At 49.6% G+C, this 23,187-nt stretch overlaps 1 protein-coding gene across 1 annotated transcript in view; it reads left to right on the top strand.

Moving 5' to 3' along the window:
• Adam12 (ADAM metallopeptidase domain 12) overlaps positions 1 to 23,187 on the top strand; it is a 312,364-nt gene that overhangs the window by 231,673 nt on the left and 57,504 nt on the right. Inside the window, exons 9-11 of the mRNA XM_077105443.1 lie at positions 2,230 to 2,399; positions 4,840 to 4,924; positions 8,453 to 8,601. Coding sequence (XP_076961558.1) covers positions 2,230 to 2,399; positions 4,840 to 4,924; positions 8,453 to 8,601 — 404 coding nt within the window. The remainder of the gene's footprint in view (positions 1 to 2,229; positions 2,400 to 4,839; positions 4,925 to 8,452; positions 8,602 to 23,187) is intronic.

The following is a 23,187-nucleotide window of genomic DNA, read 5'->3' as shown; positions in this document are numbered from 1 at the left end:
TCGGCCTCCTGTGTCCCAGCCCAGCCATGCGGTCACAAACCTGTCCTCTTCCAGCCTCAGTGTCTTGTATGATAAATGGGGACAATAACGATCCATAACTCAGAATCCTTCTGAGAACGGAGCTACGGTTCAGAGAGCACCTCAGCGGCTAGCCTGGAGGGTGGCGACCTCCCGGCACAGGAGCTGTGGCTGTCGTTACCAGCAAGAACCCAAAGGAACCCACAGCAACAAACATTCCCAGCAGCAGTAAAGGATGTGACGGCGGCTCGATGTGACCCAGTGCACGGGGCAGTTCATCAGTGGCCCTCACCTGCGAGAGGGGTTGCGTGTCGTATCTGCTACATCCAACATCTGTCCTGGGACGCAGCTTGGGAGGGTTGATCAGTGGAAGTGTGAACCCCTTCATTATTCTTGGAATCTCCCTAATCAGTAAGCAGCAAAGTAGCACTGAAGGAGGATGACAGATCAGTCCTTTGCAGACCTTGGCTCCCGATTCCCTATGACATGCCTGGGAGACCAATGGAGTTCCCTCCTCAGAGGGCAATGCTAAAGCCCACACAGGTGTCTGGCCCCGAGGACATCTCTTAGCAAGCTACTGTGAACATCAGCATTGAATCTCCTGCATTTCCGCCTTTCTGGTCACTGTTACCCCCGTGTAAGACCCGCAGCTAAAATGTAATCAGGCCAAGGCCAAAAGAACACGTGTGTGCCGAGTAGGGAGGACAGGGGCTTGGATTCGCCTGAGAAGCCTGGGCTGGGAGCTTGCGAGGAGACAGCCAGGTCAAGCAATTCTCGATGAGAAACACACTCTTGGGCAGTATTTTGGTTGTGTGATTGTCCCATTAGCTTATTAATGTGATGCTGTCCTTGTCGTCTGTTTGAAACCAAGTTGCACCTCTGCACTCAGAGGCCCTGGTGCTCCAGGTCTGTTCTTCAGCTTGAGCCAATACTCACCACGTGACTATAGGGAGCAGCAAGGGAAGAGATGCTCTGCCTGAGGAGGGTGAGGATCGGGGTCAGAGGCTCAACCTTGGGGAGTTTCTTGAACCTGAGCTCACCATGTTGGAATGGTGCTTAACTCTCAAATTTGGAGCTTCTTAGGATTTTTGTTACTTTTTGGCCAGGTGCTTATAGCATCTGAGGATAGGTCCTGCTCACATCTGGAGCTTGGCCACGGCTGCTATCACCAGCTACATTTTTCTCCTTGATTATTAGTGTTCTCAGAAGGTGGGGGCGGGAGGGACTTTGTCATTGCATGCTGCCTCATACATTATAGACATCGAAAGATTTTACAGGCTACCACTGACCCCGTGCCCTCTCCCTATCAACTGTGACCACAGAGCCTTGTTTGTGTGAAGCACATGGGGCAGTGGGGCAATGAATAGTTCCTGTCTCTGCCCTGACACCCACCTGCCCATCTGGGATCCTGAGAGACAAAACCATCCTTTGGTCCTGGGAACAGTGGCTTTCCCTCCTGGCCCAGGGCAGTCTCCTGTGGAATGCAGGAGTGGCTGAAGCCACAGCCCCCTAAAGGCCAGGACAGCAGGGAGAGCCAAGCGTGGGATGCCTGCAGCTCCACCTCACAAGCCCCTGCAGAGGGGAATTCTAGCACGTCGTCCTGTGATACAAGGGCCAAACAACTGCCGGCAGGGGTGGAGGGGGACGGCCACTGAAGTCCTGTGTGTGTTATTCTGCAAGATACTGACTTGTTTATTTAATTAAAACCTCCTTGGTTGATTATAGGTGGCAGAATATAATAGTGCCAGCCAAGACTGAGACTCTGCTGAAACATTAATACAAATTCATTTTCAGTACCTCGTAGGAGAACATTCTGCTCGAATGAATGTTATTGTCCTTGGCAGAAATTTCTAAAAGATCCTAATTCACTTGTTGTTTTCCTTGCAGCGGATATTAACTGGCAGTCTTTAGCTATAGTATACATCTAGTTGCACATTTAAATCACCAGTGAATCATTGGAAATGGGTGTTTCTAGACCAGCAAAAAGGCTGGTGACTTCAGCGTCTGATTAGTCCTAAATTTGCAAATCCATGTAGCACACCACTTTGCATCAGGCACAGCTAATATTTCTTAAATTCTAAAACACAGGGACAAAGGCTCCCAGAGGTGTGTCTCTCACCCATGTCAATGACTATCAAGCAGTGCAAATCTGTTTGCTCTTCATCTTAAGGTCTCTTAAGTGGGACCCTCCAAGGTGCCTGTTTCTCTCAGTTTTATAGACCACTGAACATCCGCATCGTGCTGGTGGGCGTGGAAGTATGGAATGACATCGACAAGTGCACCATCAGTCAGGACCCGTTTACCAGCCTCCACGAATTTTTGGACTGGAGGAAAATGAAGCTTCTACCTCGCAAATCCCATGACAATGCGCAGCTCATCAGGTGGGTAGCCCGCCGCCCTGGCTTAGGGAAACACTGCCCTCCGCACACTCCCCTCGGCTGCACCTGCATCCCGACCCTCTCTGCAGAGCGCACTGGCTCCTGCATGGGGTTCTCAGCCACACCAGTGGGGCGGGTGTGGTCTCTCCCTGGAGTCACAGGTCTGTTAGGATGGCCCCTTGGGACACCAGGGAAATCTGTCCCTCTACAGAAGTCTGGTCTCAGTCCCTTCTTCCACAATCGGAGTATGTTCCTCTCTGCCAGTTTTTCTGGTCTTGATATAAAATCCACCTGCGTAGGTTTCCTTTTCCAAAGGCTCACTTGTTTTCTTTATTGATGAAAAACATGTTCATACAAGACCCAAGGGCAGGACTTTGGGGTGATTATTGTCAGGTTTGGAGGGCAGGCCTCCGCTCCGTTCCTCCTGTGAGCTGTTGCTCTCGGACTTCCCAGGTCAGAGCATGCTGGCAGGGTCACCTGCTGGCCTTGTGTTCCTTCTTTACTCAGCATGCAGTGGGCACCTGTCAGGAGCCAGGCGGTGCTGTGGGGCTCTGATCATGGTGGTGACCCACACTAAATCTCCCTGCTCTGAGGCATTGGAGAGAAGACAGCAAGATATAAAACTCCCGAGGGTGGCAAGGGTCATGAAGTTAGAAAGATGAGGGACAGCTAGCTGTGGCCTGGCATGATACACGGTGAGATATTACAGGCTCCCGAGCAAGGAGCACCCTCACAGCAGTCTGATGGGTACCACGCAGGTGTTTCCAGAGGTGGTACGTGCTCATCTGGATCGTTAAGCAGTTTGTGCTGCTATCCTTCTGTTCTCAGGCAGCTTTCGTCACCAGCGCTGAGGCTGCAGGGACGGAGAGAGCGCTCCTTGGCACTGGATCTAGTGGGCTGAAGACTTATGGGGAGTTTAGAACCTGCCCGCACCACCCCTGCTCCAGGAGGCGCCTGGTCTGCCCGAGGCTGCTGGCACTCCCCATCATTTACTTTGGCCATTCTCACAGGGGTTCCCTCCCTTGGATATTTGTGGTTGCCTCACATTTTATGCATTGATCAGCCCTGAACTACTAAAAGGACACTTCATGGGTTTTGAGTCAGAGTATTTTGTTTCGATTCCCCGGTGCCCCACCCACCTCCCCCAATGGAGTCTATCCAACTTGAACATCTGGAAATAAGCCTTATTATTTATATGCACGTCTGTTTATCTGTTAAGATGGTGTACATAGGTGTAAATATAAAGGCTAAATCCCCTCCTTCTACAAATATGAGCATCGGGTCGACTCTCCACCTCTGTGGATCCCACCTCTATGGATTCAGCCAAACTTGGGCTGAAAATATCTGATGGGGGGACTCCTTCTGCCCTGAACATATGCAGACTTTCTTTCCTAGTCATTATTCCCTGAACTATCTTCATAGATTTTACATTGCATTGGGCATTATAGATAATCTAAAAGTGAATCAAATTCTACCAGAGGATGTGCTTAGGTTCTATGCCAATAATATGCCGTTTTACACGGGGGATGTGAATATTTATGGATTTTGACATCCTGGGGGTGCCTTAACCAATCCCTGTTGATATGCAGGGATGACTGTAGCAGGGTGGATGGATAGATGAGGTTTACATTCACTCACCACCTCTGTACAATAGACCACAACTAAAATAGCTGGCTTTTCCAACAACATAGGATTATCTGTTTGTGTACTTGACCAACACAGCACAAGTCAGTGGTTCAAGTCCTTTAAAGGGTTCAACACATACAACATTAAATACTTAGTTTATAAGGTTGGAATTAACAGGGTTCACATGAACAGGCCATTGGATCCATGATCAGGTTAAGAGTCCAGATAGAAGGCAGCTACATGAAGGCCACAGAGACCCCTTCTAGAAGCTTCCCCCAAAGGTGTGGATTTCATGGGTGCTTATGTATGCTACACCGGCTCCCAGGGAACAATCACTTCTCTGTTGATTTCAATTTTGCAGGCTGTATTGGCAGGACACTTTGAAGGAGTTTGGGTCTCTGGCAAAACTCTTAATGAGGAGTTCCTCAGTATTCATCCATGACAGAAGAGCTGCTGCACCGTCTCAGGTGTACCCTTTCCTTAACAGTGATTCTCGTTGTCTAAAGGAGCAAGTCCCTGCAGTCCATCAGGAAACAAGCAGGCTGCAGCTTAGAAATACACAGTGATGACTAGGTGCTGTCCAAGTGGACGACAAAACTCTGTACCGGAAAAAAATAAAGAGTAAAGGAAAAAAGATGGAATATTTTTCCTATCGGTGCATCTCGATCGGCAAACAGCAGGAGAGTGTGTACCGTGCCCTCGTGCAGCTGTCTCCATTATCGCCCAGTCTCCTGCAGGCATGCGGGACAAAGGTTGAAACACTAGAACATGCGTCCACTCTATGATATTGAAGAAATCCCTTCCTTTTGTTTCCTAGTGGGGTCTACTTCCAAGGCACCACCATCGGCATGGCACCCATCATGAGCATGTGCACTGCGGAGCAGTCTGGAGGCGTGGTCATGGTAAGCCGAGGGGCTGGCTTCCCTGGGTGATGGTCCCCAGGAAACCACTGCTCTCTTCAGACTTCCTTTCATGCTTTTCAGACTTAATCTGCTCTTATTCTAGCCGTGTTTATGATCTTCTGTTCCCATAATATTTTAGGGACTGTTTAGAAAACAGAAACTGCACACAGTAAAGATGGGCATGTAACAAAGAAACAACCAATCATCTCAGTGGAGGCCAGCCTCCCCCTGTCGGGGAGACCATTTTCAACTGGGACTTCCCGTCAGTGCCTTCCAATCCAGAAATGCCTCTAGTGCCGGGATGAGCCAGGGCATCGGGGTTGCCCTCTTTACTCAGCTCTTTGGATCGACTGTGGTTCCTCCAAATGTTACCGTTCAAGGTTTCCTGATGGTTCTGCCTCCAAGCCCAACAGCCAGAAGTCTGAGGTTTTCAACCGCGTACCACTGCAAATGCTTTACATACCTTCTGGCCAGTGTACAATTTGTCTCTATAATAACCTTATTCTTGGAAGGCATCGACCTAAGTTTATTGCTTTACAAGGAGAACTTTGTCACATACAGGCTGTGCATGTTTGTAGAAGGAAATAAAACAGGAAGACTATTTGGGCCTTCTTATGGATATAGGAGGGAGGGAGCTTTGATGGCTGCCCAACAGGGGCGCCTGCTCCAGAAGAGGTTTCCCCCCTCTGCTGTCCTGCTCTGAACTGAAGGGCGCTGGGGCGGCAGCAGCCCTTGGACAGGGAGTACCCTCAGACACTTCCTCCATCTCCACTCACCAATCACAGCCTCGCCCTCCCAAGAAACCGCAGTTCCTCCACGTTTTCCAAACAGAACTTTGTGAGTGCTGGGGTGTAGAGAAGGGCGGAAGGAATTGTGTTCTGCTGACTGTTACTTTCTCCCCACGTCTCGCCCACTCTAATCTTCACAGGGAGTGTGCTCGGCATGTCCTCCTCTCCGGGTGCAGGGCCTGGTAGCTCCTGTGCTCCTATTTGGAGGCACTGTGACTGCTCACTGGATGGTGGCTCCAGGGAGCTACACTCTGGTTTCCTTTGAACCTGGAAGTCCCGTAGGTGATCTCCCCTGTGGAAGTCATTGGAAAGTTTGGGGGGGGGGGTGATGCGAGGTTAATTTCAAGTCAGATCACAACTGTATTTTTACAGAGCAGCCTATAAAAATTTAAAGAGGGAATCATTTTCTGTTTCATGGTTCCATGGTTAGTTGCTACTGACTTTGTCACTTAAAATTGGCAGAGATAAGTTCCGAGAGCTGAAATCAAATTCCCCATGAGCAAAGCAGTGTCACTGTGTAGGGCTGAAACCATCCTACAACCCCTCGGAGAGGCGAAAGGCTTTCCTTAGCTCTCCTCCTGGTTCTGTTTCTGTAGAAGCATTTTATCAAGATTTCTTCTTTAAAAGTATGCTGGGAAATTTATTTTTTTTAAAGATGTATAAGAGTGGTGTGAGAAATAGAAGCGAATTATGTGTGATGCCAAGAGAATCTAGTCAAAACCAAAGTTAATTATCAAGAAACAGGTTTTACCAATTTGAGAGCAGTTCATATCGAATTAAACAAATTCCTTGTTTTATACAACATATAAGAGAAACATCAGACAGAGTGGAAATGCACCTTTAATTTCTATAAATTCATGAGACCAGTAACTGCAACATTTTGACCAGTTCTAAAACTTATGCTAATTTTCTCTTCTTCTTTCCCTAAAGTTAAATTCATGGGCATTATATGTGACCATGTCTTGCTCGAGGATTCTCAGATCTAAGAGGAATGAAATAACGTGGCCAGGAAACAGGAATCTCCCAAAAATTTAGAATATGGTTTCTGGTACTCTTTCTCCATTTTTTCAATCACTAACTTCAGCAACTTAAAACAGTAACCTTATATCTAACTGGCCCAAAATAGGGCTTGATTCAGGGACTGTACCAGAAATAGAGAGGTTGTTTTTCCTCCTTATTACAAATGCGAACTGTTATCAAGGTCTCTTAAGAGATATTCTGTTTATAATCATTTATGCATAAGATAGTATAAAATAACTGCAAATAGAACCCAAACTGTGATTTCCAGTGATGCAAAAGAATCCTTGATGTGAAAGAACTTTGTGCCAACACATGCTCAGGTCAATCCTTGCGTTCTCAGGCTAGCTACACTCTCTTCACCAATGCGTATGAGTCCTAAGAACTGATTTCCTGAACACATATTTGTAAAGCTTCCTAAAGCAGGAAACTGTAAAATATTTAAAAAAAAAATTTAAAAATTTATTAGGAATTCCATCTTTTCTAAGAATAACTTTCTTCCTTGACATGCCATTCTTTACTGAAGTTGAGGACTAGCAGAGGGGAGCGCTACCACCGTAAATACCACTGGCCAAGATCTTACGAGAACTGCTTTTATCCAGGTCCTCAGAAAGACTGCGTATCAGGAAGAGTGTTTTCTCGCACATGCAGAACCACACTGCTTCCTGGATGCCTTTTGGAAAACCTCTTCTCTCTTCCCTGGGGAGCAGAAATGAAGATTCCAGAAAGATGCTCTTCTTACCCTGTGGCCAGTAGGCCCTTTCAAAACCACCGTTCGTGAGCACAATTTCTGTGAATCACATACACTAATTAACTAACAGTTAAGAAACTTTGCTTTTCAGTTGGTTTCTAGGTCTGCTTAGCCAAGCCCGCCAAGCACACCACTAGCTGGGTGGCCAAGCAGGGCTTGCCGAATGGGGAACCACCTTCCCCAGCCTGGCAAAGCCGAAAGTGAACCCCCAGCAGCAGCACACGGAGCATCAGGCGCCTCTGTTCACGTCCACAGGCAACCTGACCACACAAAGGGCCAGCGGGAGTGGGAGCTGATTATAATCGGGGTTCGGTCAGTCTTCAAGCAGACAACTCCATGTGGTCAGCCTTCACTGTGAGTTAGCGTGAGCTTTGCCAGTATCCTCCTGACCAAATCGACAGGCGAGGCAGGGCCGCCACAGCCGCGCAGGCCGTAGGTTGCGCGTCAGAGAGCACCTTCCCAACGTGTTCCTTCCTTCAGGTGTCCTCACAATCAGGCAAGAGACGTGCTTCCACTTCCCAGGAAGGAGTGGGCTTTCTCTTCCATGCGATGGAGCAACTCTGCTTCATTCCGTGGGATGTTTTGTGAGAGCTTGAAGGGTGCAGGGTGGAGACCACTGTGGTCATTCTTTCATATGAAGATACGAAGGGCTGGGGATGTGGCTCAGAGGTAAAAGTGCTGGCCTGGCATGCAGGAGGCCCTGGGTTCGAGTCCCCAAACACACACAAAAGAAGATATGAAAATCCTGTGTGTTCGTGAGGTATTCAGTCCCCAGGAGAAGAGGCCCCAAACTGGATTAATAAAGTATGTCCATTTTTCTAGGTTCAAAGTCAATACCAGGTGTCTGTGTTGGCCCTTTAGAGGGAATTTGATGACGTCATGATAGGAAATTGTCCAGCAGGGAGGGAGGACCAGACCAAGGAGGCCAAGGAGATGTGAACTATATGTCTGTGCTCTTGTGTTTTCTTTGAGGACCATTCAGACAGCCCCCTTGGTGCTGCCGTGACCCTGGCACACGAGCTGGGCCACAATTTCGGGATGAACCACGACACACTGGAGAGAGGCTGTAGCTGCAAAATGGCTGCCGACAAAGGAGGCTGCATCATGAACCCTTCCACCGGGCAAGTACTAAGGCTCCCAGGGCTCCGAGAGTGGTGCAGAGCTTGGAGTGTGTGTGGGTAACAGCTGAGCACAGCAAAATGCTCCCCTGGTTTTCTGGTCAGTCTTCCCCAGAACTTCCCAAAAGAAATCCTTGCCCAAGTAGCAAGAGTGACCTGCGCTGCTCCGCAGAGTCACACACAACCAGTGTGCAGGGCCTCATGGCATGGCCCATTCCCTGGAAGGGGTGGGGATGGATGCTGTGTTTGCTTAGAAATTGCAAATTATTTTATAATGTCAGCGGGTGGTTTTGATTTGAGCCTACAGAGGCTCCCTAGCAATCTGAACAGCCAGCCATGAGAGGGCCTTGCAAACCAGTGGACCGAGGTGGGGTGGGTCCCATGGCCCTAGACTGTGCAGATGAGGCATTTGCTCCCTCTGGGTTGGCCCGGGGCATGTCCGATGTGTTGGTAGCTTGGGGATTGTAGTGTCCTTGCACGACATATTACCTTACCAGATCTCAGAGGTTTAAATTAAATCATTTTCTGCTTCCATAAATTAGGTTGTTTCTCCTTATTTACTGCCTTTCTGAAACTCTAGTCTTGGTTCAAGCAGAGGGAGAGAGCGCCATGATTGGAGCCCTCCAAAGAGATGGAAACAAATGCAACTTGGAGTGACTAGAGATTCAGATCTGCTGTACCTTGTTTTCGTCAGCTTTTTTATTGCTATATAAAAGACCCGACAACAATAACTTAAAGGAGGAAAAGTTTGGGGGGGCTCATGATTTGTCAGCCAACTCCATAGTCTGGGGCAGAGGTGAGGGAGTCCATCATGGCCGAAGGGCGTGGCAGGGGAAATCAGCTCAGTAGGTGGCACCCAGGAAGCAGAGAGAGAGCTCCTCGCACCAAGGACAATGTGAACTCCAAGGACACACCCCCAGGGACCTACTTCCTCCAGCTTACAGGTACCATCCACTTAGTCCTTATCAGTGGATTGATTCACTGGTGAGTTCATGCTGCTCAAAATGTATCTATTTCATCTCTGAAAATTCTTGCATCGCATCACACATGCGCTTTTGGGGGACCCTGGGTATCTGAACTATAACAAACCTCTAAGCATCCACCCCAGACTGGCCCATCCTGCTAACCCAGGAGGATCTCTTTAGTAAGGGAAAACACACCCGTGGGCCATGCCATCTTCTTCAGCAACCCTGAGGCTTCGCACCCCCCTTGGTGGAACTTTCCAAGCCTGCTCTCTGGGTTTGCTGAAAGGAGACACTGGGGACAAGGAGTGAGTGTTGACTGAGTGAACTGAAGACTTGGGCTCTGTGAGGCCTTGCTGCCCCGGGGACAGACCTGCAAAAGAGTCTCAAAGTCCCAGAAGAGGGAGGGGTCATCAGAGCATGTGGTTGTGCTTTGCAAGCCACAGCCAAAGGGCCTCCTGCCAAATGGCTTGAAGGGCACCAAACTGCCCCCACAACAAAGACCAGGCAGACCACGGCGCATGCCAGGCACCGCCACTTCACGCGAGCCATCAGTGAGGTGTCCCTTGTGACCATTGCCACCATCAAATGTCCATCCCAGCCTGGGGGCATCTTTTTCACTCAAGTTGGGTGTTAAGCATGATTCAGGGGAGTCATGGAGAATTTGTGGAGGAAGTTGCTCTCTGCGTTGGGACAACAGAAACGGGGACTGCGCCCAAAATATTTTAGACCAGCAATCAACAGGAAGGGAAATATTCCAAAGCTCTAGATACTAAAAAGTGGAGCTTTCAGCCGGCCACTCTGCAGCCTAACTGTGCCTTTGTCATTTAGGGTGTTCCAGCGGAGGCAGCATCACTGCTGGACACTTAGGGCACGGAGTTCCTTCTTTGGGTGTGAGGTTGTCCCAGGGGCCTGTTGGTGCCTTCTGTCTCCAACATGCCATGAGCCCAGATGGAGCCAGTCTCTCTGGGCGGCTCTCGGTGAGGGCAGTGGACAGGAAGTTGATGTGGAACCAAGTGGTCTTTGTGCTTTCTTGTTCTGATGAACTCATCAAGTGGCCACAGCAAACGCTCTGTGTCTGTGTGCGCAATTTCCCTAATTATCAAGTGGGCACAAATATATCGGCCTCCGGCCTTCCGGAATTTGGTCCCCAGGGGCCAGGATCTAGTTGTCCATCAATGTGGCTAATGCTTTTAAATTCTCCATCAAAGAAACCAGAGGAAGAGAGGGAAGTCCAGTTTGGGAACACCGTTTGAAGAAACCTGACTGTCCCCAGTCCAACCCAGTTCCTTTGCTATCACCAGGCTGACAAGCCACCCCTCTGGCCCTCACATGCCCAGTCAGGGAAAAGAATGGCAGTCTTGGTTCACGCATCTGCCCTCCCCGCCGCCCTCCTACCCACCCACCCCCTGGTTGGTTCTCATGTTAAACAGTGGTGCCCCATGCCCTGTTAGGAGGAGAGCACAGGGGCAGAAGACCCCGCAGCCCCAAGTGTGGTCCCAAAGGCTCACTCTCAGCTGACCACAGCCAGCCAAGGCACCCCAGAGCCGTTTGAACACCTCAGGTGGAAATGGTATTGCTAAGAGCTCAGCAAAACATTTAAAAGGCTTTTTTCCCCTCTGTTACCAGGGGTTGGTTAATAGCCTTTATTTGATTTATACCTTATTAGCAATTTCTAAGTTTCCTCTTCTGCTGAGCTTGTGCTTTTGCGTAAATCTTTTCTATTTGGTTCTCATTCATGATCCCACATTCCTGTCCAGAGAGTGGTGTTTCTAATTTTCTCCTAAGCAAGTGGGTGAATTAATCACAAAGCCCACGGGGAGGGGGAGGCCCGGCAGCCCCCAGTCATCCATCACCCGCAGTGGAATTTCCCAGGCTGCTCCAGCGTTATCTCAAAGCGGTGGTTCCCTTACCTCATAGTGTCCCCAGGAGAGTGGGAGAGTGGATTAAATGAGCTCATGTGTCTTTGTAAATTGTAAATCATTCCACAGATGCAAGGCAGTATTCCTATTATATAGTTCACAGAGATGTCGGAACTAACAAAGCCTGATAGGGGTTTTTCAGAATTCCAGGCCATGTACTGTCCCTCAGCAATGCATCCAGTTTCTGTGTGAAGGGCTCATGTTAAACTGGCCACGTCCACATACCAGCCTTCTTTCTGACTTCTTCCTGCCCACGTTGATCCAACCATGGTGGCAAGGGTTAAGAAAGTGTGCTGATTGAAGTCTGAGCCTCAAAGGGACTCCGAAAGAGATGAGTCCATAACTGTCTTAATATTAAAGTCCCTGCATCCAAAAGAACCAAGTCTTATAAGTGGTTTAAAGGGGAAAATGTGTCTGCTGATATACTAGGTTTATCCTTTATCAGAGCGTTGCAGAATCCTAGCTCTGAAAACATCAGCCAACTGTCCCCTCAGATGAACGGACCCCAGGGCCTGCACGTACATCTAGCGTAGAGTGGGGTCCTGTGTGAACTTGGGTGTTGTAACTTCCTTTACATATTGCAGCAGTGGTCAGAGGGAGTTTCCTGACGGGTCGTATCATTAATCACCGAGCGCCTCTGCGTGTGTGTGAGCGTGTGTTTTGTGTCTTGGGTAGTTAACATTTAAGACCTGTCTTGGAAATCACTTCTTGGCAAATGCAGGATCTGGGGGTTCCTGTGGGAGTTGACTCACTGGAGTCTGTCCATTAATGACCTTCCTACAGCACTTGCTGGTACAGGGCTGAGGCTGAGGATGCTGCGTGAGCAGCAATAAGAAAGTGGAAATGATGGGAGCACTTTTAGTGAAGACATTTGGCATCATAGTGAAGGCCGTTTCCTGGAGGGGAGAGAAGGCAACATCATATTCAAAAATTGACCCCACAGATTCCTCTATTTTTGCAGAAATTTTTCTGTTAAAATGAGAGTTGGGGTGCTTGTGAGGGGAAAGCAGTGGAAGCTGCAGCACCTGTTAACCGGGCTCCTATCACCATTGGGTTTCTTAACGGTGTTGGGGACGCACCTTAAACAGGGCAGACACACTGTGGAACTTACAGTGGGGAAAACATCCTAAGAAAATAACAAATGAAAACATTGCAGATTAGAAGGAAGGCTGTGAAGGAAGCAAACAAAGAGAACAGAAGGGGTGAAAGGGGTTGGGAGGGGGTGGGGGAAGAGAGAGAGAGAGAGAGAGAGAGAAAGAGAATGCACCAGTGAAGAGGCTGGGTGTGGCAGTGCAAGCCCAATCCCAGCCACTCAAGAGGCTGAGACAGGAGGATCATGAGTTCGAGGCCAGCTTTAGCAATTTAGTAAGACCCTGTCTCAAAATGAACATAAATAAAGGAAGAAAAATGCCTGGTGGTGCAGCTCAGTGGTCAAGCTGAGTGCTCTACCCCAGTCCAGCGCCCCAGTACTGCAGAGAGTGCTTACACCAGCTAGAGCACAGGAAGTAAACTCAGCAGGGGGGGCTGGAGGTGGGGCTTGGAGGGGAGCCTTGCAGTCAGAGGCCAGGGCCTGGGGCAGGAGGAAATGCTGCTGCTGGGGCTGGGTGGGAAGGAGGAGGAGCCAGGTCCCCCCCCCCCACACACACACACACAGGTTTTTCTCTCCAGAGTAGTGGGAAATCATTGAGGTTTTCAGGAGGTAAAACAGTAACATGATCTGAGTTCTCTCTTAAGATTGCTTCATTTTTAAGAGGATATTATAGCTTCTGAGCTACTGTAGCCTGCCAAATTAAGGGACTTTCTTTAAAAGTAATAGTGCATAAATCCCAGTTCTATTTTGGTGGAACTAACAGGCGTTCGGGAACTACAAAAGAGGAGAGACCCTGCATCCTCCTCCTGGCACCTTGGGGTGGCTTATACCACACCCTCATGCCCTGGGAGCAGGATTCTCTTCTAAGACTCCAGTCCCCTCCCCTCTCCTAAATTAGGCATCCTTTGAGGACCGGACCAAAGAGCCACAGAAGAGCACCTTCACATCCTGTATCCCTGTGTGTGCATCTGAAAGGAATGGCTGCCACATTTCCACACTGGCTCTGGTAGGGGTTTAGACCTGATCCTGTTCTATTTAATCCAGGCGTGAAAATGGCTCCTAAGCAAAGAATGTGTCCCCAGCTACAGTCCAGGCATGGTGAACAGTGTGTTCAGCAGCCAGTGTAGATGGAGAAGGTAAGCCAATGAGGGTTACTCCGCATTCCCCAGGGATGACAATAGCTCACACTAAACCAAGGCTGCACCTTCAGCAATAACACCTGCACCGAGATCAAATACCCCTGTTTAAGGACAAGCAATGCCATTCTCCTTCCCCAGAAGTCTGTGTGTCTGGCTCATTGGATTCCATTGACCTCAATCCTAGACACATGCATGCTGCACCTATTTGCTCCACAGATGTCTGGACGTGGAGTGCATCTGGATGAGCCACTGGACCTGCGTGACCTCCATCCAAGTTCAATCTTCTCTCCCAACAGCTGAAAAGACCTCAGCCATGCCTCAGACTCAGGACAAGCCCACTGCAGGAAACAGGGTTGACACAAGAGCGATGGCCACAAACCAGAGTGAAACCATTTATCTGTTCAGCCAGAATTTACTGGATACCTTCTACAAGCCAGATCCTAGGGAACACCTTCACTTCAAAGGACTAGCACGGTAGTAGGGAGACAGGCAGGCGAGCTGGGGAGGACACACTGGAAAGCAGAGGATTCTGACAGAAGGTACATTGGGTGCCAGGGGTGTGACCTCAAGGTACCTTACCTAATCTGTCTGCATGGTCCTGGACACCATAGCATCTCGTCTGTAAGGATTTCAATTTACACTTCTAAAAGGTAATGAGAAAAATTTCAACATAACCATAATACCATTTGACATCTTTTTTCAAAAGACCAATAACTCCTGGTGAACAGGATGCCAAGGTGGGAAGGGGTGTGGGCAGGACTGAAGTCCGGTTGGAAATGATCTCTGTAGAATTGAATGGGGGTTAAGCGGGCCCCTCCCTGAAAATCCTATGCTAAGACCAGGTTCCTCTTTGGGAAAACCTCTGCCTGAGAATGCAAGTCCAGGGGTGAGATGAGCAGCAGTTTCCAGTGAGAAGTCCCAGGACCTTGGAGTTGCCGTGATTGATAACAATGCAGGGTAACCGGAGAGTCCACACCAGCAGGGTTTGCTGTCTTGAAAACCACTGAAATCCACTCCTCTTTGAACTTTGAGGATCTGTTTGGGATCACGATGTCATTCAAGGGGAAGAAAAGCTGGAAATTTCTATCTAAGAAGGAGGAGAACAGAGGAGCTGCCAAGGGAGGACTCCAGCGGACGGGAGAGCTCCAGGGCTCAGCATCGATGCACTGTCCTCCAGAGTGGCCTGCCCAGCTGCATTCTGCGTTATCAGTGCCAGCAGGAGGGATTCTGGAAAACCTTGAGGAAGGACACATCAATACAGAGCATGCTCACTGGAAAATTAAGGAATTCGTCTGCAGTCAATGCAGTTGGAATGCCCCGGGGCATGACAGAATTGTCCTTCTCTCTCTAGCTGGACACAAAACAGAGGTCAAGCAAGGGGGGCTGGCTCTGCATGGGCACTGCTCTCCGAACACCCAGTTCAGGGAAAATGAACACGGCCCACTTGACGTTGACCCTGAAGGAGTGCACTTGTTGTGTTCCGTGTATCAGTGAGGTAGTGGGTGGGTGTGACTGTACCCATCTTACAGATAAAGCAACCGAACTCAGAAAGCTCCGCAAGCTGCCTGCACTGTCAAAACTGTCCCTGTGAAGCCCCAGGGCCCGAGCTGACTTGCCTCCTGGTGCATTAGCCACAGGGAAGTGACCACAGGCGTGTCTGGGCTTCCTGAGACAATGAAGGCCTTCGCAGGACAAAGCAGTGTCCCTGGACAACTTGTAGAAGGGGGAAGTCAGCCCTGTTTTTAAACCATTTCGTTCTGCAAACCTCCTTCAAATTATATCACAACAGCAGAGAATCATTTCCTGTCACTGGCTCAGTAACCCCGCATTTTATCTACGGAGGAGCCTGAGTGAAGACTTACAGCTGAACCCCTGCCAATCCCCCCCGCCCCTCCCTGCACACACACCCCCTGGCCTCCTCTTCTCCCCAGGGTACAGAATGGAGGCTGCAGTGTGAGGTCAAAGGTAGTTTCTGGGCCTCTCTGCAACCACAGTATCCAGAAGAATCCAGGTCAAACTCCACAAGGTCAGGAACTCGTGTTCTGTTCATTGCCGGATCCCCGGCACCCAGGAAAGTACCTGGCATGAGGCAGAGTTCAGTAAATACTTTTGGGTGAAGGATACATGGTTTGGTGGGTGGATGGATCAATGAATAGAAGAAGGAGTGTGGGGTGGGATGGAGGATGAGTCAATGGGTCAGTGGAAGAGTGTTTAATGGGTGGGTGGAATGAAGGGTAGGTGGGTGGATGGATAGATAGATGAACTGAAAGATGGATGGGTGGGAGGACGGATGTAAGAGAGATGAGCAGGTAGTGTGTGGGTGGAAGGAAGGATGGATAGCTGGGTGGCACGAGGGATGGGTCGGTAGGCGACTGGATGGGTGGTAACTGCAGCGCTCTCAGACGTGTGCAGAGTGAGGCTCTCTCCTCACAGCTTGAGTAATGGCTGAACCTTGGGGAGAAGGTCCGAGGCCACTGTCTTTTATAAAGTCTAGAACTTGAGCATCCTCAACTCCATTTGTATGTACACCTGACGTCATTCTACAATGGATTTTCAGGAGCTTACAAGAAAAGGCACAACACAGTCAATAGAAAATAAAGTAAAATAAAAAACAGGAAATGAGAGCTGAGAGAACCCAGGAGGCTGAGTCTGCTGGTTTCTGTACAGCCTCCACGGAGAGCAAGGTGACAGGAGCCACTGTCCTTCCAGCCAAGGCTTCTCTTAGGGACATTGCTGGATTTAGCCAATGCAGGAGGAGGCGGATCAAGAGTAGCTAGCCGTAACAGCTAAGAACAAATCCCGGGCCCAGTGACCCTCCGCACTGCCCAGAGAACTCCGACACTTCCCTCCTCGTGTTATCAGCGCGGCCCGGGGAAGGGCAGCTGCCTCCACCTCCTTCTTAGAGATGAGAAAACAGGTGAGAGAGGCAGAGGCCCCACGGTGGGCTCTGTCCCCTGCAGGACTTGGTTCAGGGGAGACGGCCTCAAGGCACAGAGTGAGAAACCAACGGTGGTAGCATCCAGAGGCCTGCTGCCACTCTCAGCTAAGCAGAGCTCAGTGGGTGTCTCTCTTTATTAAAATTTCTGGGAGATTTTATTTGCACTCTAATTGGCTTCCAGGGAGGAGGAGAAGAGGTCGAAGTTCACAAGATAAGACCATGAATGATAATGTGCGGCAGATGGCTCCGTTCTGGGTCCCAGGTGTTTGCTATTAACAGTTGAACTGTCCCACTAAGGACGGTTCCGATCACTCACTCCTGGTCCCGTGGTTTCTCTAGCCTTCTGGGGCCCATCTGGCAGGCCCGCTGGGTCAGCAGCCAGTTCTGATTCTTTCCATTTCTGGAGAGGATGTGAGGGTGTCTGGCGCCATAAACTGCAGGGCTTTCAGTCTATCACTTGTGCCCAGTGTCCCCAATGTTGCGCGTGGGCACCCTCCCGTGGCAGAGTGGGTGGACTTGGTCCCTGCCCCTCTCCCGTCACCCCATGAGGACTCAGGCTGCTACTTCAACAAGTCCCGCTTCCCCTGCCTGCAGCTCATTAGGGCCTGAATGGACTCAAAATGCCCTCAGATGTGTGCGCGGTGACCAGTGCTTGGCCTCAGGCATACTGGATAAATCCCCAAACCTGACCAGTTTCCACCACACAGATCTTTAGGGAAGCGCTTAATGTGTGCTGGGAAGGAAGGAACCTCAGGACAGGCAGCCTCCTGCCTCCTCCTCCCCTGCCAAAGCTCCTGGTACAGCCATTTGTCCCCCTGCCTGGGATCCTGATAGCCCTTAGCTGACATGCATAACTTCAAACACCTGACCTCTCTGAGTACCAGTCTCTTCATCTGTGAAATGGGAAGAACATAATTTGACTCACGGGGAGGGGCCAGCACAATAGAGTGTCCCATGACAGGGGTTCACTAAACAACCTGTTGTCAGCATTATTCTTATGAAGGTGAGAAGAGATTAAAAGCCCCCAAATGGGGTGCCCTCCTTGAGCTGCACCATTCTCCCACTGTGCCACCCGTCTCCCCAGACTGCAGACCCCACACCAGGCCCACAGCACAGCCTACTTAGCTGCACATAAATTCTGTGTATGGGATTTAAAATGTTCATTCACTGTCACAATCATGAAAGGCCTAAGGATTTTTCTGAAGGTGGCCCAAGAATCTCTGATTTGAAAACTATCAGGGCCAAGTCCATCTACCTTGACCTCTCATGCTCTAGGAGGACCTGGCTCTCACCTGGGAGAAGCACTTTAAGGTGGGGTGTAGGAACCAGGAAGGAGGAGAGAGCTCTGCACTGGGAGTGGCCGAGTGGCCTGAAATAGCCCTGGATGTGGCGGGAGCCCGTGTGCTTGGGAGAGTGGGGCCCAGGATTTGTGGCCACAGCGCAGTCTGAGCTCTGTGGCTGGCCCTGGCTGCGGACAGAAGGGCAAGAGAACAGGTGGAGTGTGCTCGTGGGAGGTGAGCATTGGGAAAACATTTGGAAGAAGCTTCCAGGAGCTGAAAACAAATGAAAGCCCTGGCAGGTAACCGCCGTGGAGCCACAGGCTCGCGCGTTGAGTGCATGGTTCGGTTGTTTTGGTCCCGGGTTGGTTCGTGTTGATTAGAGAAAACCCGGCCGTTTCAGCCAGGAGCAGGGTCTTTTGGCTTCTTGAACACCGGAGATGTATCAGGTTGAGGGATGGAGTGACCACTGATCACTGCTTCCTTCGCCTCCTGAGCCTCTGGGTCTCGAGTTTCCTTGTTCTTGTGGTTTAACAGATTAGAGACTGCTCCATGCTGGCTGTGGTTGTGCTACACTGTGCTCTGCACCACGTCGGAAGTGTTTCTGAGCCCGAGTCTGTAACTTGAAGTAGGCAAAGTGGCAACTCTTACGAGAGAAAGAACTGGGCATTCTGCAAGGTTGACCAGAAGCCTCCACATTCTGGCTGAGGCTCATCTCCCCTCCTCCTCGGTGTGGGTGGGGGTGGTGATCCCCCTTGAGATGGGGTGCACAGTCTTCTGGTTGTACTTCCGGGCCATACGCCCGGGTAGAGGAGGGCCTCAGGCCTGCCAATCTGTGGCTTCCACTGTGGGAAAATGAAGCTCCATCTTGATCTGCAAAAAGAAAGAAGTGGGCCTCAGAAATTCAGGGACCTATTTCCCCAAACCAGTTAGCCCTTCACCCGCTGGTCATTTATCAGCTGCAGACACTGTGACTTTGGGACTTTTTCACCCCCGACTGACTTAAAGAGAGCGACCTGGACGGTTTCCCATCCCTGGGGGTCCTGCGAGCTGGCTTTCCTACAGCTCGGACCTGTCCTCGCAGCTGCCTGGCTCTCCCGGTCTTCTCCCACCATCACTCCCAGGAGGACCCCGTGGTCAGCCTTTGGACTGACGCAACCCGGAGCTCAGTGCCGGGGAACCAACACTGCTGCCCGTTTATTAACCAGGAAGAGCAGGACCTCCGAGTCCAGCCTGATTGGAGATGCTTTCCTTGGCTGCCTAACTTCCAACAGAAAAGCAGTTGTCTCCAGTTCTCCCCAGAGAGCTTTTGCAAGGAGATAACTCCCGACTTCTGCTGTCAGGGTTGATGGATGGGCTTAGTATGATTCACCCCAAAGAATGCAGCGGTAAAACGCACAATAGGCTCCTACAAGAAAAGAATTTTCTGACTGCAGATTTGTCAAAGTAAAAGTAACCCCTAACAATGTTTCACTTGGCAGTTTTGTGACGGCTAGAATATTAAGCCATGACTGCATTCATGGCGGGAAGCTCTAAGTGGCATTCCTCTTTTCAAAAATGGTGGTTTTTTTTTTTTTCCCCAAAAAATCACCAGCTTCCCACTTCATCATCTTTTTATTCCTAACCTTGCATTCGGCATGGCAAATTTGTCCCGAGTGTCCCTAGTAGTTAAGTCTTACATAAAGAGGAGAGCGTGTCCAGCAAAAGAGCTGCACCCCAGCAGGCCGCCAACACCCTGCCATGGCGCCCGAGAGCAATTCTCTGCCCCGCGGAAAGCAGCACTTTTTTCTGTGTCTCAGGTGTAATTATTCTAAAGCATTTTGGGGGCCAAGAGAAAGCACTGGAGACGGCTCCTTCTCTGAGTAATTCTCCAATTTTATGGCTCTGCCCCAGTCTACCGTTGCTGCGCGTCACTTCAGTCCGCTGCTGTCCTGGCATATTTGGGATGATTCATTAGATGTATTAAGAAGCACACTGTGATGGGCTTTCCACCGTGTGGAAGAGACCGGGGCTTGTCTTTGGAATGCAGACCATGACCTGTGCCCAGTCCTGGATGTTATCAGCAGCTCCCTAGCCCAGGTCAGGGTTCTCTTCATGGAGGCTCCAGGAAATACGCTACTAAATAAGAAAGGAAAAATACGAGTGGGGGGAAGGCAGAATCGCCACACTGGGTTTTTTGAAGCAAATGAAAGGGAAATGTCCATCTGTGCACAAGCAGACACTTTCCAGCACCTTCATGAGTGTGCAGGTGAGAATCAGCCCTTTGAGCGTGATTCTTAGAGACATTTGACAAGCCATTCCTGGTTTGAAGAGACGGATACTCATGGAGTTTTACTGATTTCTAAAATCAGGTAAGGTTTCCAAATGTTGTACTTTGGACTCTTAGAAATGGGAACCAGGCCACCATTTGACCCAGCTGTCCCTCTCCTCGTTCTATACCCAAAGGACTTAAAAATAGCACACTACAGGGACACAGCCTCATCAATGTTATAGCAGCTCAATTCACAATAGCTGAACTGTGGAACCAACCTAGATGCCCTTCAGTAGATGAATGGATTTTTAAAAAGTGACATTTATACACAATGGAATGTTACTCAGCAAGAAAAAAAGAATAAAACCATGGCATTTGCAGGTAAAAGGATGGAGTTGGAGGAGATAATGCTAAGTGAAGTTAGCCAATCCCAAAACACCAAATGCCAAATGTTTTCCCTGATATAAGGAGGCTGATTCATAGTGGGGTAAGGAGGGGGAGCATGGGAGGAATAGATGAACTCCGGATAGGGCAGAGGGGTGGGAGGTAAAGGGAGGGGCAGGGGGTTAGAAATGATGGAGGAATGTGATAGACATCATTACCCAAAGTACATGTATGAAGACATCAATTGGTGTGAATATACTTTGTATACAACCAAAGATATGAAAAATTATGTTTTATACATGTATTTAGAATTATAATGCATTCCTCTGTCCTATATAAATTTTTAAAAATTAATTTTGAAAAAGATCTGGAAAAAAATGGGAACCAGGGTGTCCCACAGAACTATTTCTAAGCAAATTACATGAGCGTGATCTATGATGAGCTGGAGTGCATTAGTCCACAGAGCACCCTTAAAACATTTGGATTTTAAATCTAGGCAAGTTGTTCACAAACATGAATGGACAGCAAAGTCTCTTGGGCCATGGCCATCTGCTGAGCACGTGAGTTGCTGTGGCCTTACAGTGGGAGGCTACTCAGCCACAGGAACATGGTATCCCCTCGTGCTACCTTGGAAAACCTATGCTAAGGCAAAGGGACCAGACACAGAGGCTAAATGCCATACGATTCCACTTCCGTGAAGCAAACAGAATTGTGGAGTCCTTATAGTCGGGGCGGGAGGAGGGAGACTGTGGAGCAGCTGTTTGATGGGCTGGGCTGTGTTTGATAGGTAGGGAGGAGGTTCTGAAATCAAAGTGGCAAGGCTGCATGGCAGTGAATGTTCTAGGAACCGTGGAATTGGACATTTTTAAATGGCTTAAGGGGTGACTCTTAAGTTCTCTGCATTTTTAAGTCAAGCAACTCACCTGGAGGACTGGCTAAAACACGGGTTTCAGAACCCTTCCCTGAGGATTCCCGACTCGGTTGTTCTGGGCTGGGGATTTCTATCTGTAGAAGTCGCTGGTGCTGCTGGTCCTGGGACACAGTGGGAACCTGGCCGGGGCATGCTGGGTCATGACAGAGTATTCCCTGTATCCACACCTGCACGTCCAGAGTGTGCTGCTGATCTCCTTCCACGTTCCTGCAGTTCCTGAAAGGCCATCCAGTGCTGACCTGACATCTGGAATGAAGAAAATGGTTTTCCATCATTGAATCTGGAGCCAAAATCCTTGGTTAAATCTAGTGTCCACCATCCCCTGACCATGAACTCTTAAGGCCCTTTACCCGTGGGGATAAGGAGGCCTGTCTCGCTGGATTATTTTGAAAATTTTAAAAATATAAAGAAGAAAAGTATGACTATGGAAAAGCACCACCCTGCTGCCTGCTTCAGAGCAGGGCTCAATAGTTACACTAAAAATGTAATTTTTTGCTCAATTGCTAATCTTGGGAATCTATCAACTGTGATAGCAAAACTATGACAGGGAAAGGAATGAGAAGCCATGGGAAGCCAGCAGACTCCACTTTTGTGGCCTGAATACTAGTGAGCCTGAGCACTCGGCATCTCGAGGACCATTCTGGAGGAGAGGGATCTTAAGGGTCTTGGAGTGTGGGATGGATCGGGAAGGGGCTTGGCCGGGACCTGCTGCAGGGACAGTGGGCCACACTCAGGCCATATCTGAATTATCTTGAGGTCCTCCTCGGAGCTTTGACTATGGGCCCCTGAACAACACTCCTTGGTGAGTGAGGGAGGGAGGGGAGGAAGGAGAGAGATGCCACCACACCACCCAAGTCAGCTGATCCTGCCGACCTGGAGAGGCCAAAGGCAGCCGACTAGGAAGCAGGAGACTACACTTGGCTTGCCAAGTGTCTTCTCTGAGATCCCCTGGTGTGGCCGAGATCATCAGCAGTCACAGCGATAGGGTGTTTGGGCCCACGGGGCTCGTGTTCAGCTGGTACGTCATTCATACAAACCCACTGACGAATGTCACCTGAGCTGAGTCCTTGGCTCCTATTGGGCCCCACACAGTAGGTCCAATGGCTCTTGGGGATATGAGGGATATTGTGGTAAGTGTAGCTCAGGACAGGATTATAATGAGGACAAGCTAATATTTGGTGCTATTAAATTCTTCTCTTGAGACCTGAAATTACTTTAGATTATTAAATTCCATGCATGGGGGGTCATCAGGCTAGCAGTGATTTTTTGAGACTTTCTCAGTGCTGAGCATCAATCCACTGAGTATGTTTTCAGGACACAGAAGGGTGAGGAGCAGAAGGGTGAGGCCTCTGGCTCATAGTTCAAAAATACTTGCTAAGAAGCAGGAATAAGGGCTCGGAGCCCTTCAGAGCTGGACTTCACTTGTGGCAGTGTCTGCTCCTACCCAGGCCAGGCAAGACTCCCTGATTAATGACACCCAGGTGTCGTCCTGCCACCGCAGGGCCTTGCTCCTAACCTGGAATGACACCACCTCACTCAGGCTCCTCCGGGGCCTCTCTGAGTGTGGTTTTGCAAGAAGAGCCTCCTTCCCGCTGTTGGATAAATCTCTCCAGGACAGACACGTCCCAGCACGGCCCTTGGTGCTGGCTCTTCCCCCAGTGTGTCAGCAGCTTCTCCCTCTTGTCCTTGGCATGA

Source organism: Callospermophilus lateralis, chromosome 15 (genome assembly GCF_048772815.1).
Source record: "Callospermophilus lateralis isolate mCalLat2 chromosome 15, mCalLat2.hap1, whole genome shotgun sequence".
Lineage (NCBI taxonomy): Eukaryota > Metazoa > Chordata > Mammalia > Rodentia > Sciuridae > Callospermophilus > Callospermophilus lateralis.
This window is presented reverse-complemented; position numbering and strand designations above follow the sequence as displayed.